This window comes from Callithrix jacchus, chromosome 4 (assembly GCF_049354715.1).
Source record: "Callithrix jacchus isolate 240 chromosome 4, calJac240_pri, whole genome shotgun sequence".
NCBI classification, from domain to species: Eukaryota; Metazoa; Chordata; class Mammalia; order Primates; family Cebidae; genus Callithrix; species Callithrix jacchus.
In genome coordinates, this window is record NC_133505.1 from 51,238,527 (window position 1) to 51,257,842 (window position 19,316).

Below are 19,316 nucleotides of genomic sequence, written 5' to 3' on the forward strand. Positions count from 1 at the left end.
GTCTGTCAAGAATGCTCAAGATATGCTATATAATCCATCATGCCTGTTGACAGGGCACATTCCTGGGAAATAATTTATGTTACTTCTGGATTTCGTCATACAAGACAAACACAAAAGCACCACCCATGCCTCTGAGAACCATTCACCCTTGAAGAAAGCTTTGCCTCCTTCATCACAAGCAATCTTCCTCCAGCAGTCAAGCATGCCTGTGTACTTGATGTCAGTTCCTTTGCACCTCGACTGCACCATTGTGCCACGGTGAACAGTGTCAAAAGGATAGGAAGTCAACCCGGCAACAGCAGTGACAGTCTGTGCAATCATCCAGCTGATGACGATGTGAGTGCTCCTGGGATCCGGAAGCATTCCCTTTGCAGTGTCATAGATATTGAAGTAGGCAGCTCCATAGATGATAATACCCTGCACAGACACGTTAAAGCCTTGGCACAGGCCCTTAATCCCATCAGATTTGTAGATCTTAACCAGGCAGTCACCAAGGCCTGGGAATTCCTTTCAGCTCCAGCCTGACCCACATCGGCCGGTAGACGGGTATAGGCGAAATCAAGAGGGTATCCAAAACACAAGTATGTGACCCCGGCAGCACCGCCTGCTGCCAGATTCCCTGCAAAATAGCACCAAAAGGGGGTCCTCTTGTCCACACCACCGGGAAGATCTGCTTCTATTTGTCTTTGAAGGCGAAGTTGAGAGCCTGGGTGGGCAAGTATTTGATGACATTGGCCGGGTTACCACACCAGAAGGACAGGACTCCCTGCTCCTTGGGATTAGGGACCACACAGTCTGTATAATGCCCCTGTATCGCTTACCTGCCGGAATCTGCTTGCTGGCATGCTGCACTCGAAGCAGCAGCTTCACCCAAGCAATGGGTGCTACTGCCATCTTGGAGATGCCTGTGGCCCCACTCCACCTGCCAGAAAGTCCTTGGCAAAGGATACAGCGGCATCTGCCATGCTGAAAGGAAAGAGGAGGCAGGCTGCTGCGGGACAGGACTGGGTCGAGAACCAGCTTTAACTCCGGGGCTGCAGGGCCTTTTTGGGGTTGTTTTGGAAACTTCATGACAAAGTATTCGTTCCCCCACAGTACAGGGTGGGACCCTCTCTTGGAAGGTCTTAAGACCCAAAATCAGACAGGTGGGAAAACATTAGAGTGGAAGGAAGGCAGAAGGTCAGAGGCTGCCCCTGTGCCTAACACATCCAACAGTATAATGGAAGTCCAGGACACGGGCTTTGGGAGTTCTGAGCCAGGAACATGGATGAAAACCAACAAATACCATAACGCCACTGTGGGGAGCACACACTCAGACCACAGCGTACTCTTACACTGAAGGTGGGCTCATTAGACTCTGCTGTTTGGAAGCCTCAGTTTTTGGCTTCTGTCTGCCTTCTTGTTTCTTCTCTCCAGTGCTGTTAAAATGAAACTCAAGGTGGCCAGGCGCAGTGGCTCATGCCTGTAATCCCAGCACTTTGGGAGGCCGAGGCAGGCAGATCATGAGGTCAGGATTTTGAGACCATCCTGGCCGTGGTGAAACCCTGTCTCTACTAAAATACAAAAAAATTAGCCAGGTGTGGTGGCGTGTACACCTAGTAGTCCTAGCTACTCAGGAGGCTGAGGAAGGGGAATCGCTTGAATCCGGGAGACAGAGATTACAGTGAGCCGAGATCGTGCCACTGCACTCCAGCCTGGTGAAAGAGCAAGACTCCATCTCAAAAAAAAAAAAAAGAAACTCAGGGTTACAAGAGTCCAAGAGATCTCCCAGCCCCACGACAAAGCCAATTTTAGAATTAGCTGATATCTCTGGATAAATTTTGATCTCTGCCAAGCATAGCGGCTCATGCCTGTAATCCCAGCACTTTGGGAGGCTGAGGTGGGCAGATCACCTGAGGTCAGGAGTTCAAGACCAGCCAGGCCAACACGGTGAAACTCCATCTCTACTAAAACTACAAAATTAGCCAGGCATTATGGGGCATGCCTGTAATCTCAGCTACTTGGGAGGCTGAGGCAGGAGAATTGCTTGAACCCAGAAGGTGGAGGTTGCAGTGAGCCAAGATCTCACCGCTGTACTCCAGCCTGGGTAACTGAGTGAGACTCCATCTCAAAAAAAAAAAAAAAAAAAAAAAATTGATCACATATTCTTTACTCTCTTAGCAGTTCCATGATGTCTTTTTAAAAGCATTTTAATATATTTTATCTAGCATTTATAGTTGTTTCCAGTGAGATGGCTGTTTAAGGAATCCAGTACTCTCTACTGTCATCTACTTTTTTTTTTTTTTAGACAGAGTCTCACTCTGTTGCCCAGGCTGCAGTGCAGTGGTACGATCTTAGCTCACTGCAACCTCTGCCTCCTGAGCTCAAGCAATTCTCCTGCCTCAGCCTCCTGACTAGCTGGATTACAGGCATGGGCCACCACACCCAGCTAATCTTTTTGTATTTTTAGTAGAGACAGGGTCTCACCATATTGGCCAGGCTGGTCTCGAACTCCTGACCTTGTGATCCACCCACCTCAGCCTCCCAAAGTGATGACATTACAAGTGTTAGCCACCTCACCTGGTCTACCTTTCCTTTTTTTTGAGACAGAATTTCGCTCTTATCGTCCAGGCTAGAGGGCAGTGTTGTGATATTGGCTCACTGCAACTTCTCCCTCCCAGGGAGGGAGGAGTGATTCTCTCCTGCCTCAGCCTCCCAAGTAACTGGGACTCACAGACTACAGGTCTGCCACCACACCCAGCTAATTTTTGTGTTTTTAGTAGACAGGTTTTCACCACATTGGCCAGGCTGGTCTCAAACTCCTGACCTCAGGTGATCCACCTGCCGTGGCCTCCCAAAGTGCTGGGATTACAAGTATGCATGAGCCACCATGCCTAGCCTTTAACTACTTTATTTATTTTTATTTTTTTGAGACAGAGTCTCGCTCTGTTGCCCAGGCTGGAGTGAAGTGATACAGTCTTGGCTCACTGCAGCCCCTGCCTCCTGAGTTCAAGCAATTCTTGTGCCTCAGCCTCCCTAGCAGCTGGGACTACAGGTGTGCACCACCACACCTGGCTAATTTCTTTTGTATTTTTAGTAGAGATGGGGTTTCGCCATGTTGGCCAGACTGGTCTCGAACTCCTGACCTCAGGTGATCTGCCCACCTTGGCCTCCCAAAGTGTTGGCACTATAGGGGTGAACCACGTGCCCAGCATCTGTATCAAAAAAAGAAAAATTAGCCAGGTATGGTGGCACATGCCTTTAGTCCCAGCTACTCAGGAGGCTGAGGCACAAGAATCACTTGAGCCCAAGAGGCAGAGGCTGCAGTGAGCCAAGATAGCACCACTGCACTCCAGCTTCGGCTACAGAGCGAGACTCTGTCTCCAAAAGAAAATAATAATTAAAAAACAAAAAGGACAAATAGGATCATGTCAAGCTAATGACCTTCTGCACAGTAAAGGAAACAATCAACAAAGTGAAGAGACAACCCACAGAATGGGAGAAAATATTTGTAAACTTCTTATCTGATAAAGGGTTAATAACCAGAATATATAAGGAGCTCAAGCAACTCTATAGGAAAAAAAATCTAATAATCCAAATTTTAAAAATGGGCAAAAGGTCTAAATAGACATTTCTGAATAGATGATACACAATTGAAAGTAGATCTACTTTCAGTGTCCCATAAATTTCTTCATTTCCTATCCTCTCCCCAGGGGCATAACTAGGAACAGGAAGTCCCAATAGGAAATCTACATGGCCCGTATCTTTTCAAAGCTAAAAGATCTGGCCAGGTGCCATGTCTCGTGTCTGTAATCCCAGCACTTTGGGAGACCAAGGGCGGGTGGATCATTTCAGGTCAGGAGTTTGAGACCAGCCTGGACAATATGGTGAAATCCTGTCTCTACCAAAAATACAAAAAATTAGCCAGGGATGGCAGCACATGCCTATAGTCCCAGCTACTTGGGAGGCTAAGGTAGGAAGATCCCTTGAACCTGGGAGGCAGAGGTTGCAGTGAGCCATGATCACACCACTGAGCAATAGAGTGAGACCATGTCTCATAAATAAATAAATAAATGTCTAAAAAGGCTCCCTCCAGGAGTGATGATAAAAATAAAAAGGTTGAGAAACACTAAAAGCCGCCCTAAACTGAGAGAGTAAACATAGTTAATTGGAGAGATTCAGGTAACACCCATGGAGAGTTGGCAAAACGGTACAGGAAGGAAAGGCAGCCCACAAGACTATGCTATTATGCCAGCTTCCACCCTGGAGAAGGAAATCCCTGGGGAAACACATCTCAGAATTATTCTGCCTGGAGTGAGGGAGCTGAGCTATTTATTCACTAACTCTGGAGAGTCATTCATCTGAAGGCTGTTCCCAGGATAACTCCCCAGCTATCCTGGCCTATCACACAAGACAGCAAGCAGCAAGGCTTTCCACAAAAGGAATCAGAACTGTCAGATGCTTAATACTGTCATGCTGGGCACAGCGGAAAGTTCAAGCCATATGGACGGTCAAGCGGCACCCTCTATGACACTACTATTCCTTAAAACAGAAAGCGTGCCAGGCACAGTGGCTTATGCCTGTAATTCCAGCACTTTGGGAGGCCAAGACGGGCTCAAGGGTGAGCACAGGAGTTTGAGACCAACCTGGGCAACATGACAAAATCCCGTTTCTACAAAAAATATGAAAACTTAGCTGGGTGAGGTGGCTCATACCTGTAGTCCCAGGTACTCCAGAGGCTGGGGTGGGAGGATAGTGTGAGCCTGGGAACTGAGGCTGCAATGAGCCCTGATCTTGCCACTGCACACCAGCCTAGGTAACAGAGTGAAATCCTACCTCAGAAAATAAAATAAAATAAAAGTTTTAAAGTGCTATTACGAGAAACTTACTGATAAGAGAAATCACAAAAGCAGCACTTTTATCGATTTATTTTATTATTTATTTATTTTTTTTTTTTAAGAAAGGGTCTCACTCTGTTGCCTAAGGTGAAGTGCAGCGACATGATCAGGGCTCACTGCAGCCTTGAACTCCCAGGCTCAAGAGATCCTCCCACTTCAGAAAAGATTTATTGAGAAATACCCCACAAGCACAGGCAACCACAGCAAAAGTAAACAAATGGTAGCTGGGTGCAGTCGCTCATGCCTATAATCCCAGCACTTTGGGAGGCTGAGGCGAGCAGATCAGCTGAGGTCAGGAGTTCAAGACCAACCTGGCCAACATGGAAAAACCCTGTCTCTACTAAAAATACAAAAATTAGCCAGGCATAATGGTGCATGCCTGTAACCCCAGCTACCTGGTAGGCTGAGGCAGGAGAATCACTTGAACCAGGGAGGCAGAGGTTGCAGTGAGCCGAGATTGCACGACTGTACTCCAGCCTGGCAACAGAGCGAGACTCCATCTCAAAAAAAAAAAAAGAAAAAATGAAAAGGATAAATGGGATCATGTCAAGTTAATGACCTTCTGCACAGTAAAGGAAACAATCAGCAAAGAGACAAGCCACAGAATGGGAGAAAAGATTTGCAAACTACCCATCTGACAAAGGACTAATAACCAGAATATACAAGAAGCTCAAACAATTCCATAGGAAAAAATCTAATAATCCAATCTGAAAATGGGCAAAATGTCTAAATAGACATTTCTGAAAAGAAGACATACAAATGGCAAACAGGCTTATGAAAAGATGCTCAATGTCATTGATCATCAGAGAAAGACAAATCAGAACTACAATGAGATATCATCTTCCCCTAGTCCAAATGACTTTTATTCCAAAGACTGGCAATAGCAAATGCTGGCAAGGACGTGGAGAAAAGGGAACCCTCATACACTGTTGGTGGGAATGTGAGTTAGTACAGCCACTATGGAGAACAGTTAGAAGGTTTCTCAAAAAACTAAAACTAGAGCTACCATATGATCCAGCAACCCCACTCCTAGGTGTAGACCCAAAAGAAAGGAAATCAGTACATCGCAGAAATATCTGCACTGTCATGTTTGTTGCAGCACTGTTTACAATAGCCAAGATTTGGAAACAATGTAAGTGTCCATCAACAGATGAATGGATAAAGAAATAGTGGTACATATACACAATGGAGTCCTATTCAGCCATAAAGAGAACAGGATCCTGTCATTTGCAGCAACTGACTAGAACTAGAGGTCTTTATGTTAAGTGAAATAAGCCAGGCACAGAAAGACAAACTTCAAATGTTCTCACTTATTTGTGGGAGTTAAAAATGAAAACAGTGGCACCCATGGAGTAGAAGAATGGTTACCATAGGCTGGGAAGGGTAGTGGGGGCTGGGAGGCGGGGCAAGTAGGGATGGCTAATGGGTACAAAAAATTAGTTAGAGGCGGGGCTTGGTGGCTCATGCCTGTCATCCCAGCACTTTGGGAGGCTGAGGTAGGTGGATCACCTGAGGCCAGGAATTTGAGACCAGCCTGAACAACATAGTGAAACACCATCTCTACTAAAAATACAAAATTAGCTGAGTGTGGTGGTGCATGCCCATAATCCCAGCTACTTGGGAGGCTGAGGCAGGAGAATTGCTTGAACCTCAGAGGTGGAGGTTGCAGTGAGCTGAGATTGTGCCATTGTACTCCAGCCTGGGCAACAAGAGTGAAACTCCCTCTCAGAAAAAAAAAAAAAAAAATTAGAAAAAATGAATCAGGGCCAGGCGAGGTGGCTCACATGAGTAATCCCAGCACTTTGGGAGGCTGAGGCAGGCAGATCATGAGGTCAGGAGTTCGAGACCAGCCTGACCAACGTGGTGAAACCCTGTCTCTACTAAAAAAATACAAAAATTAGCCAGACATAGCCGTGCATGCCTGTAATCCTAGCTACTTGGGAGACTGAGGCAGGAGAATCGCTTATACCCAGGAGGCAGAGGTTGTAGTGAGCTGAGATCATGCCACTGCACTTCAGCCTGGGCGACAGAGGGAGACTCCATCTCAAAAAAAAAAAAAAAAAAAAGAAGTAAAGAAAGGAAACATGAATCAGGGTTGAGCACAGTGGCTCACTGCTGTAACCCCAGAACTTTTGGAGCCCGAAGTGGAAGGATCACTTGAGCCCAGGAGTTCAAGACCAGCCTGGGCAACATAGGGAGACACTGTCTCTAAAAAAAATACAAAAGTTAGCCAGGCATGGTGGTGCAAGTCTGTAGTCCCAGCTACTGGGGAGGCTGAGATGACAGGATCACTTACGACCAGGATATCAAGCCTCCAGTGAGCCGGGATAACACCACTGCAACATCAGCCTGGGTGACAGAGCAAGACCCTGTCTGCAAAATAAAATGAAATAAATCAGACCTAGTATTTGCTAGCACAACAGGGTGACTATAGTCAAAAATAATTTAACTGTACATTTTTAAATAACTAAAAGAGTATAACTGGATTTTTAATGAAGAATAAATGCTTGAGGGGAAGGACACCCCATTTACTCTGATGTGATTATTACTCATTGCATGCTTTTTTCAAAGTATCTCATATAACCCATACATTTATTCACCTACTATTTATCCGCAAAAATTAAAAACTGGCTGGGGGCTGTGGCTCACGCCTATAATCCCAGCACTTTGGGAGGCCAAGGCTGGTGGATCACGAGGTCAGGAGTTTGAGACCAGCCTGCCCAATATGGTGAAACCCGTCTCTACTAAAACTACAAAAATTAGCTGGGCGTGATGGTGCACACCTGTAGTCCCAGCTGCTCTGGAGGCTGAGGCAGGAGAATCACCTGAACCCAGAGGCGGAGGTTGCAGTGAGCTGAGATTGCACCACTGCACTCCATCCTGGGAAAGAGAGCAAGACTCCATCTCAAAAAAAAAAATTAAAAATTAAAGAATCCTACTACTTCAGCCCTCTGAATAGCTGGGACCACAGATATGTGCCACCATACCTGGCTAATTTTTAAATTTTGTGTTAGAGACAGGGTCTCATGTTGCCCAGGCTGGTCTCTAACTCCTGGGCTCAAGTGATCCTCCTACCTCAGTAGCCCAAAGTGCCAGCACTACAGGGTTGAGCCACTGCCCCATCCAGCACTTTTTATTAAGGCCCCTAGGGACATAGTATAGTCCTTTTTTTTTTTTTTTAAGATGGGGTTTCACCATGATGGCCAGGCCAGTCTTGAACTCCTGACCTCAGGTGATCCACCCACCTCAGCCTCCCAAAGTGCTAGGATTACAGGCGCGAGCCACCGTGCCCAGGCTTTTTTTTTTTTTTTTTTTTGAGACAGAGTCTTGCTCTGTCACCCATATTGGAGTGCAGTGGTGCGATCTGAGCTCACTGCAACATCTGCCTCCCAGGTTCATATAATTCTTCTGCCTCAGCCTCCCAAGTAGCTGGGATTACAGGCATGCACCACCATGCCTGGCTAATTTTTGCATTTTTAGTAGAGACAGCATTTTGCCATGTTGGCCAGCTGGTCTTGAACTCTGATTTTTAGTGATCCGCCCAGCTCAGCTTCCCAAAGTGTCGGGATTACAGGCATGAGCCACCTTGCCTGGCACCAATATCACAGTCTTATAGCTGTTATTGGACTAAAGAATGTAACTGGTTCTTTAGTGTCAGTCACAACTGAACCCAAGTCAAGTCTAGCCCATATTTTCCAGAGATGCAATGTTATAGTTTGGGTTTCCATGGCAGGAAACACACTTCATGCCAGAACCATACCAAAATTGAAGATTAAGAGAAATTTCAGCCAGGCATGGTGGCTCATGCCTGTAATCCCAGCACTTTGGCAGGCAAAGGTGGGTGGATCACCTAAGGTAGGAGTTCAAGACCAGCCTGGACAACATGGCGAAACCCCATCTCTACTAAAAATACAAAAATTATCTGGGCACGGTGGCGCACACCTGTAGTCCCAGCTACTCCGGAGGCTGAGGTAAGAGAATTGCTTGAAACCAGGAGGTGGAGGTTGCAGTGAGCTGAGATTTCATCATTGCACTCCAGCCTGGGCAACAGAGAGAGAGTCACACAGACACACACGCACACACACAGAAAGAGAAATTTAAAATAAAATACAAATAAATATCAAAATAAATTATACGTGTACCCAGTCAAAAAATTGGCTTGTTCTCACTTGTAATCTCAACACTGGGAGGCCGAGGCGGGAGGATCCCTTGTGCCTAGGAGTTCAAGACCAGCCTGGGCAACATGGTGACACCCCATCTCTCTCAAAAAAAAAAAGTAAAAATAATTAGCCAAGTGTGGTGGCTACTCAGGAGGCTAAGGTAGGATAATTACTTGAGCCTGGGAGGTCAAGGCTGCAGTGAGCTGTGATTGCACCACTGCAGTCTGGCAGTCTCAGGTGTCCGAGTTCCGGCAGCAGGTGCTAGAGCAGCACCTGGACATGGGCCGGCCCCCAGTACCTGCAGAGGCGCGCACAGGCCCAAGAGCACCACCAGGCCAGGACCGAACTGTCACGAGCCAGGTGGCCGTGACCCTCTGCAGCACTTTGGGGGGCCACCACCTCTGATTTCGCCCAAGCTCCAGCTCCTTGCTGCCCCTACAGCCCTCTGTAACCCCGTGTGCCTGATGCAACACCTTGGAGATGCGCAGCCTGAGAGCCACCCTCTGCACAACTACCCAGCTGCATTTGAGCTCAGCCTCCAGGCAGCCATGCCACTGGTGAAGGTGGAGCGGGTCTTCTGCCCAGAGAAAGCGGAAGAGGGGCCACGGAAGCCTGAGCCTGCCCCCCTGGACAAGTACCAACCACCTCCGCCACCACCATGAGAGGGAGGGAGCCTGGAGCAGCAGAGCTTCCCGCCCAGGCCTGGGCCCTTCCTCGCTGAGCTCAAGAAGTCCACCCAGACCATCCTGGGCCAGCAGCAGGCCTCCCTCCCATAGGCGGCCACCTTCGGGTAGCTCAGCAGACCCCTGAAGCCTGGCTTACTCTACCTGCCCCCAGCACCATGGGGCCCCAACCCTACCTACATCTACGATGAGTTCCTGCAGCAGCACCGGAGACTGGTCAGCAAACTGGACCTAGAGGAGTGCAGGCATCTAGAGGCCCAGGAGGAAGGGCACTGCTATGACCTCAAGGACTCTTAGGACAAGAGCAATGAGGAGGAGGAGGTCAGGGCCCACCTCTGCTGCGTGGCCGAGCAGCCATCCCTCAAATTGGACACGTCCTTGAGAAGCTAGAGGTTTTGCAACATTTTGGCTTGACTACCTAACAGCAGAAGGAGGAATTGGTGGCCCAGAAATGGAGGAAGTGACACAGATGTTGAGAGAGAGTAGCCCGCCGCCCCCTACAATTCAGAGCAAGCGACAGACACCGCTGTCCACCCACACAGCCCTAACAAGATGAACAACAGTCCCAACTTCGAAGAGAAGTTCCTGACCATCTTCAACCTGGCCCACATTAGCACTGAGAAGAGGAAAGACAAAGAGAGACTTGTTGAAAAAGCAGAAGGCAACTGATCCAAGATGGCTGATCGCTAAAAGCTCAGGATTGTGCTCCCAGTGAAAGTGCAGAGAACAAGAGGACACCACACTTTCAGACGAATTTTTGTTGCTCATGGACCAGGAGATTCCCAGCGGAGGAGCCCCACGGGTCGCCAGAGCGACCCTTGTGGCCAACAGGGCAGTTTTGCCAGCGCCTTGGTGTGGCGGTTCTTGGTGCAGAATAAACGGGACTGGGTCCACTTTTGACCCGCATTTGGAGCTCCAGGCCAGACTGGAGATTCCTGGGCAGAAAAGCACCATCAATCTTAACACCGCTATTTTGGCCAGTGCAGTGGGTTGCTCAGATTCTGGCGCTGGGAATCAATAAATTGGACGTCCACTCAGAAACCTAATTAAAAAGGCGGTAATTACAAAGATGACAGATGGATAAATTTATAACAAAGGGAAGAAACCAGCCTAAAAAGGCTGAGAATACCCAAAATCAGAACGCCTCTCCCTCTACAGGGATTACAGTTCCTCATGAGCAACGGAACAAGGCCTGATGGAGAAGGACTGTGTTCCATTAACAGAAGTAGGCTTCAGAAGGTGGATGATAAGAAACTTCTGGGAGTTACAAGAACTTGTTCTAACCCAATGCAAAGAAACTAAGAACTTTGAAAAAAGGTTTGACAAAATGCTAACAAGAATAGACAATATAGAGAGGAATATAAATGAACTAATGGAATTGAAAAACACAACACGAGAACTTCACGAAGTATGCACAAGTTTTAACAGCCAAATTGATCAAGCAGAAGAAAGGATATCAGAGGTCGAAGACCAACTTAATGAAATAAGAATAGAGAAAAAAGGATAAAAAGGAATGAGCAAAGTCTCCAAGAAATATGGGACTATGTGAAAAGACCTAATTTACGTTTGATAGGTGTACCTGAATATGACGAAGATAATGAATCCAAGCTGGAAAATACTCTTCAGGATGTTATTCAGGAAAACTTTCCCAACCTAGGAAGGCAGGACAACATTCAACTCCAGGTAATACAAAGAACACCACAAAGATATTCCTCAAGAAGAGCAACCCCAAGGCACATAATCATTAGATTCACCAGGGTTGAAATGAAGGAGAAAATACTAAGGGCAGCCAGAGAGAAAGGTCAGGTTACCCATAAAGGGAAGCCTATCAGACTCACAGCAGATCTCTCAGCAGAAACCCTACAAGCCAGAAGAGAGTGGGGGCCAATATTCAACATCCTTAAAGAAAAGAACTTTCAACCCAGAATTTCGTATCCAGCCAAACTAAGCTTCACAAGTGAAGGAAAAATAAAATCTTTTATGAACAAGCAAGTACTCAGAGATTTCATTACCACCAGGCCTGCTTTACAAGAGCTTCTAAAAGAAGCATTACACATAGAAAGGAACAATCAGTATTAGCCTTTCCAAAAATATACCAAAAAGTAAAGAGCATCAACATAATGAAGAATTTACATCAACTAATGGGCAAAACAGCCAGCTAACATCAAATGGCAGTAATTCTAAATTTAAATCGACTAAATCCCCCAATCAAAAGATACAGCCAAAACCCATTGGTATGCTGCATCCAGACCCATCTCACATGCAAGGATACACAAAGACTCAAAACAAAGGGATGGAGAAAGATTTACCAACCAAATGGAGAGCAAAAATAAATAAATAAATAAATAAAAAGCAGGAGTTGCAATTCTTGCCTCTGATAAAATAGATTTTAAAGCAACAAAGATATAGTGGTAAAAGGATCAATGCAACAAGAAGAGCTAACAATCCTAAATATATACGCATCCAATACAGGAACACCCAGATACATAAGACCTATAAAGAGACTTAGACTCCCACACAATAATATTGGGAGACTTCAACATCAATATTAGATAGATCAACAAGACAGAAAATATCCAGGACTTGAACTCAGATCCGGAACAAGTAAACTTAAAAACATTTATAGAGCTCTCCACTTTAAATACACAGAATATACACTCTTTTTTTTTTTTTTTTTTTTTTTGAGACGGAGTTTCGCTCTTGTTACCCAGGCTGGAGTGCAATGGCGCGATCTCGGCTCACGGCAACCTCCACCTCCTGGGTTCAGGCAATTCTCCTGCCTCAGCCTCCGAGTAGCTGGGATTACAGGCACCCGCCACCATGCCCAGCTAATTTTTTGTATTTTGAGTAGAGACGGGGTTTCACCATGTTGACCAGGATGGTCTCGATTTGTTGACCTAGTGATCCACCCGCCTCGGCCTCCCAAAGTGCTGGGATTACAGGCTTGAGCCACCGCGCCAGGCCCATACACTCTTATCAGTATCACATCACACCTACTCACAGGTTTAAATGAAACATTGGTTGGCCATTATTAAGCACAATTATTGGCATAAAAGAGGTTTTCAATACCCATTTTTAGAATAAAGCAACACTCCGGTTCTCTCTCCCTCTTTCTCTTCCTCATTCTTCTCTTTCTTTAAAAAAAAAAAAGAAAGAAAAAGCAGAAGGCACTGTCAGCAGCAGTGGCCGACTCCTTGACAAACTCTCCAAGCGACAGTCCTGCTGTCTCCCTGAGTGAATCAGTCACACAGCAAGCCTCCCTGGACAAGGAGAAGCCGGTTGGTGTTGCTGCCTCCTTGTCTGACATCCCAAAGGCCATGGAACCTGGGAAGCTGGAATAGGTCTGGCCCCAGGAGCTGTCAAGAGTCAGGAGCTAGCTCCTACCAGTGGGGAGAAGGCCAGGCTGAGCAAGGCCCCTGGAGGCAAGAAAAGCCTGAGCATGCTTTACTATATCTGGGGCACTGCACCCAAGGACATTCCTGTGCTGCTGTCCCACAGCACCAAGGGAAGAGCAAGCTATGGGAGCCCTTTGTGGTGGAAGAGTTTGCACATCAGTTCCATGAGTCAGTGCTGCAGTCCACCCAGAAGGCCCTGCAGAAGCATAAATGAGGTAATGAGGCTGCCAGTCCTCACTCAGCTCCCAGCTGTGGTTGAGGCTGGCCAAAGTCCCTGAGCGGCCACAGCTGCTCAGCCGTGGGCACAAATATTATATAAACTGCAAGCACTAGAAGAAAATAATGTTATTATGGAAAAAAAAAAACAAAACCTGCCACCTGCTGCTGGAACTCGGGACACCTGAGACTGCCTAGGCAAGAGTGAAAGCCTGTCTTAATAAACAACAACAAAAAAGCTAAACTGTCAGTGCTTTGGAGGAAATTTGTGCATCAGCTGGATTTGCTAAGGTTTATTAAACTGCAACTTCTATGGAACGTTCTTGGTAATGTCTATAAGCAGTCCTCTGCTCAATGACCTTAAAAGTCATTCAACATTCTAATCATCTTTCTTGGAAATTACCATCTCTGATGTGATGTGCATGAATGGCATCCCTGGAGAATTTCAATAACCAAAGCTGGGAAAAAGGCAGTTACTCCTCCCTTCTTCATTTCCCCTCCTCAAAGATTACAGCTAACTTTTATGTAAGTCTTTAGTATTTTCCTATTGGCCAGAAGTTTCCCATGTTCTTTCTCATAGCCATTCTTCAGTCTCTCTTTAAATTTTTCCTTTGGGTCTTTTTTTTTTTTTACATAGTCTTGCTTTGTCACCCAGGCTGGAGTGCAGTGGCATGATCTAGGCTGACTACAACCTCTGCCTCCTGGATTCAAGCAATTCTCAGGCCTCAGCCACCCCAGTAGCTGGGATTACAGGTGTGCACCACCACACCAAGCTAATTTTTGTATTTTTAGTAGAGATGGGGTTTCACCATGTTGGCTAAGCTGGTCTCAAACTCCTGACCTCAAGTGATCTGCCCACCCTGGCCTCCCAAAGGAGATTACTGTGTTGAGATTACTGGCATGAGCCACTGAGCCTGGCCTTCTTTTATTTTTTTGAGACAAGGTCTCACTCTGTGGCCCATGCTGGAGTGCAGTGGCACAATCACAGTTCACTGTAGTCTGAATAGCTGGGACCACAGCTTTGTGCCACCATGCCTAGCTCATTTTTGTATTTTTTGTAGGTACAGAGTCTTGCTATGTTGCTCAGGCTGGTCTTGAACTCCTGGGCTCAAGCGATCTTCTTGCCAAGGACTCCCAAAACACTGAGATTACAGGCATCAACTATCAACCCCCGCCCATGCCTCATTTTCAAAGAGACTGAGGAAAATCCCAGAAGACTTCCCAGAGGAAGTGACATTTGTCTTGTATGAAATTTTGGCACATGGACCCAATCTGTGTGGGCACTGCTTGAGAAAAGGCCAAGAAATACAGCAAAAACTATTTGCTCTGAATATCAGGTTTGTTTTTGTTTTTGTTTTTTTTGAGACAGAGTTTCTCTCTGGCACTCAGGCTGGAGTGCAGTGGTGCGATCTTGACTCACCACAACCTCCACCTCCCGGTTCAAGCCATTCTCCTGCCTCACTCTCCCAAGTAGCTGGGATTACAAGCACCTACTACCAGGCCTAATTTTTGTCTATTTATAGTAGAAATGGGTTTTCACCATGTTGGCCAGGCTGTTCTCCAACTCCCAACTTTAGGTGATCCACCTGCCTTAGCCTCCCAAAGTGCTGGGATTACAGGCATGAGACATAGCTCCAGCCTGCACTGAATATCTTCTATTTCCTCCTCCAGATCCATTCTTCATTTTTCTCCACCCTGTCTTACATCCTGGGAGCTGACTCATATGAACCGCACAGCAGCAGACTTCATTGCCCTGAAATTTCCAGTTGGACAATGGGAGGCACCAATAAAAGAGAATGACATTTAATTCCCATGGGTCCTTCCCTCGAAGGTCACCATGGATTGGCTGAATCCCTCCACTGAGGACTGAAACTCCTATCAGGTGGCTTGGTGACTCTCTCTCTTTGCTTTCAGGTAAAAGTTTTGTCCCTTCAGCCCTAAAGATATTGTACCATTTCTAATTGCTTTCCTATACTCTGCCCACAGCTTTGTAAATAGCTCCTGTATTAAGCTCTCCTCAAATTATCCATTTTGAGCATGCCATCTGTTTCCTGCCAGACCCCTGACTGATACGGTGTGTTTGATTAATGGGTATTAGTTCAGACTAGCTGGAGCATGAAGTGTGTGTCATGAAACAGTAAAACATCATGTAAGAACAGTAGGTTGAAACAGATGGTGGAAGGGCTTGTCTTCCAGGCCAGGAAGCCTATGAAATAATAAGAATCTCAGAAGGTTTTAGATCAGGAGTGACATACTTTAGGAAAACTAATTTAATAGCTGTATGCTGAATAGTTTAGAAACTGGAGATGGGGAGATGAGTTAAGAGATGATTACTTTTACTAATAGAGGAAGATAACATTTTGTAACCATCAAACTGGCAAAGACCCAAACATTTCCTTTTAGTTTTTGAGATGGAGTTTCGCTCTCGTGGCCCAGGGAGTGCAGGGGCACGATCTCGGCTCACTGCAACCTCCACACCCCAGGCTCAAGTGATTCTCCTGCCTCAGCTTCCCAAGTAGCTGGAATCACAAGCGTGCACCACCATGCCCAGCTAATTTTTGTATTTTTAGTAGAGATGGGGTTTCACCCTGTTAGCCAGGCTGGCTTCTAACTCCTTACCTCAGGTGATCTGCCTGCCTCAGCCTCTCAGCAAGCTGGGGTTACAGGCATAAGCCACCACACAAGGCCCCCCTTTTCTTTTGATACAGAGTCTTGCTCTGGAAGTGTAGTGGTGTGATAATGGCTCACTACAACCTTCTCTTCTCAGGTTCCAGAGATTCTCCTGCCTCAGCATCGGGAGTAGCTGGGATTACAAGCATGCACCATCACCCAGCACTTGGAAGACTGAGGGGACAGACTGCTTGAGCTCAGGAGTTTGAGACCAGCCTGGGCAACTTGGTGAAACCCTCTCTACAAAAAACACACAAATTAGCTGGGGGTGGTGGGGTACACCTCTAGTCCCAGCTACTTAAGGGGCTATGGTTGGAGGATCATTTGAGCCCACTAGAACCATGAGCCAGACCCTGTCTCAACAAAACAAAGTGAGTGGGGGAAAAGGACTGGTACTGTGGCTCACGCCTGTGATCCCAACACTTTGGGAGGCCGAGGTGGATCACCTGAGGTCAGGAGTTCAAGACCAGCCTTGCCAACATGGTGAAACCCCATCTCTACTAAAAATACAAAAAATTAGCCAGCATGGTGGCAGGCATCTGTAACCCAGCTTCTCAGGAGGCTGAGGCAGGAGAATCCCTTGAACCTGGTAGGCTGAGGTTGCAGTGAGCTGAGATCACGCCGTTTACCCTCTAGCCTGGGCAGCAAGAGCAAAACTCTGTCTCAAAAGAAAAAGAAAAAGACTCAGGTAGAGTGATGGCTCTCCAAAGGAACTGAATGGCTAGAGACAAAGGAATTACCTACTTTTTTGTTGTTGTTGTTTGTTTTTGAGAGTCTCACTCTGTTGCCCAAGCTGGAGTGTAGTGGTGCGATTTTGGCTCACTGCCATCTCTGCCTCCCCGATGCAAGCAATTCTCCTGGCTTAGACTCCGGAGTAGCCGAGTTTTTTTTTTTGGAGACAGAGTCTCACTCTGTCGTCCAGACTGGAGTGCAGTGGCACAAGACCAAAAAGCAAAAATACTTTAGTGTTACACCTGTTATGCATTTAATGGAAATTACAAGTAGGAGCCTATTACAGTCTCAGGCCGTAAAATACCGAAAACATACACAGTGTGACAGTAAGTAAACTTCGAGACGCAATAAGGGGAAAAGTCCAACGTGGAAAGTATTTGGTAGGAGTGAAGAAGAGTGACAACTGCTTAGTCCCACTGGATATTTCGCTCCTCTTCAGGAAGAACACTCCAGTTTGGAGAGGCCATATCCCGGGCCAGCCAGTTAAAGTCGTCAACATCGTTCCAGTTATTTTTGCTCCTATCTAAACCAGAGCTCTCGAAGTCCTTATCGATCTCCGGGTAGCTCCAGGTGTAAGGGGCGAACTGGATCCCACTGCAGTCCTCCACGATGGCCCTGCTAGTCACCTGCAGGAAGATGCGAGTGTCTTTCGTACTGTGTATGCGGAGCTGTTGGCAGGCTACTGCCAGCACGCAGTCACTGCAGTCCTCCAGGAAAACAGAGGTGGACACCGGACCGCAGAGCAGCTTGCAGCCGTGGGCCTTGGTTAGCCGCAGGGTGTTGGGATTTCCATACAGTTTGACTGTGCAGTTGCTCAGTTCGGTCAAAAGGACGTCGCGCTGGTGCAACTCGCTGGCTCTCTTCTCCAAGACTTGGGACTCCAGGTTGGAGAAACCACAGACCCAGCTGGAGCCGAGGTCTCCCTCCGCCTTCTGGGGCAGCGGGGAGTCCTGGATGCTTTCAACTGCCGGGGGGATGCCAGGAGCCGCGCCTACTTTGGTAGACGAAGCAGCATCTTTTCTCCGGGTCTTGAAAGCGAAACGCTTCTTGGGCTGCAGCTCCTGACGCCGCTCGGCCAGGGCCGCCTGCAGCCGCACCAGCGCCTCTTGTCTCTGCCGCAGGTCGTAAGCGGCTAGAAACAAAACCGAGTCGTTGAGAAGTTTCTGCAGCCCCTGGAGCCGAGAGGCCGCCTCCTCTAGCAGTTCAACCGACCCCGCGCCCTCCAAAAGCTCTTCCACGGCCGCCCGCTCCCGAGCAAAGGCGGCGGTGAAAAAGTCGCGCTTCTCCTCCTCTACCTCCTGGTTCTGCCTCTTTTGTTTCCGCCTTTCCACTTCCAGCTGCCGCTCTTGTTCGCGTCTCTGAAGCCGCTCAGGCACCAGACTCAGGTCCCGCTGGGACTCCATACCCCCGTTCCTGACAGCAGCAGCAGAGCAACCAGCAGACTCGATCTTGACTTAAGGCTTCCTCTCTCCTGCCTACCTTCCTCCGGGCGCGCTCTCCGTGAGGCCTCCCACCAACGCGCCCAGTGATTGGCCTAACATGGTGACGTCATACCGCCGGCCTTATTTTCTTTGCCTATTGGTTCCTCTGCTTTGGAGGGGGCGGGGAGACGGGGCGTGGCCGACTGACAAGTGGGGGTGGGAAGACAAAGGTCCTAGTGGATGGGTGGGGTGGGAGGCAGGCGGGGGAAGCTTTTTTCCTCTTAAAGGGGCAGGACTTATATCCGGGATTGTGGGGTGAGTTGCAGCAGCGGCAGCTGCACATGTGGGTTTGTTTATAAGAACAAGGTTAGAAACTCGCAGGCCTCCCCCTCCCCCCAGCTCCTCCCTACTACCCCCTTACAGGCCGGAGATGCGCTACTGGGGGTGTGGGTGGGAGGGATGAGTGCGTGTGGTGGGTTGAGGGGACAGGTAGTGGTGAGAAAGATGGAGGGGGGGGAATATTGCACCGCCCGGCCCTCGCCGGAGGAAGCAGCAGCTGGAACAGCTGGCTAGGGAGCCGACTGCATGCCTCCGGTTTTTTCTTTCCTTCCACCACCCCTTCCCCCAACCCATTTCTGCCGCCCCTTAGCCCTCATCCTTCCCTCCCCCCTTCCCCCATTTCACTGCAGTTCGGCGCGGCCTGGGGGGCTCCTGGATCCCCGCAGGCAGTTACTGGGGCGGGAGAAGGGAAGGGGCACTGCGATGGGAGAGACTGGTTTCCTCACTGCAACTGGGTTCGAGGGGCCCTGGGGGAGTCTAAAAAAAGATTACTACATTTTTGGCCAATTGCTGCAGTCGGAGGGGTGGGGGCGGGGGAAGGTGAGATTCACACCCCCTTCCTCTTTCTTCCTGCCCTCCCCCAGCTCCATCCCGGCCACTCCCTCCGCAGCTGGGCGTCGCTGGCCGCGCCGGAGTGAGACCCCAGCCACGGGCTCCGCGGCTGTCTGGGGCGGTCGGTCTTAGGAAAGCGGTGGGAGAAGCGGTACATTATTTCTAGAGGTGGTGGGAGGGATTTGTCACCGGAAGTGAATGGCCTAGCCTAAAGTCGGGACCAACCCGAGGTGTGGGTGGGCAGCCGAGACCGCGCAGTCACTGGCAAAAA

The 19,316-nt window shown here is 48.1% G+C and overlaps 1 protein-coding gene and 2 pseudogenes across 1 annotated transcript; 1 reads left to right on the forward strand and 2 right to left on the reverse strand.

The window, feature by feature from the left end:
• LOC144582144 (ADP/ATP translocase 2 pseudogene) lies at positions 1-1,078 on the reverse strand (annotated as a pseudogene).
• Positions 1,079-4,170: 3,092 nt separating this feature from the next.
• LOC100399407 (genetic suppressor element 1 pseudogene) lies at positions 4,171-10,502 on the forward strand (annotated as a pseudogene).
• Positions 10,503-16,962: 6,460 nt separating this feature from the next.
• On the reverse strand, positions 16,963-18,210 carry TBCC (tubulin folding cofactor C). The gene has a single exon (XM_003732668.7). The coding sequence runs from the start codon at positions 18,134-18,136 to the stop codon at positions 17,141-17,143; it is 996 nt and encodes a 331-aa protein (XP_003732716.2). The 5' UTR covers positions 18,137-18,210; the 3' UTR covers positions 16,963-17,140.
• Between the last annotated feature and the right edge of the window lie 1,106 nt (positions 18,211-19,316).

What these genes read in the sequence shown, in the direction of transcription:
- TBCC (XM_003732668.7), bottom strand. Translation starts at nt 18,136, where the DNA reads ATGGAGTCCCAGCGGGACCTGAGTCTGGTGCCTGAGCGGCTTCAGAGA.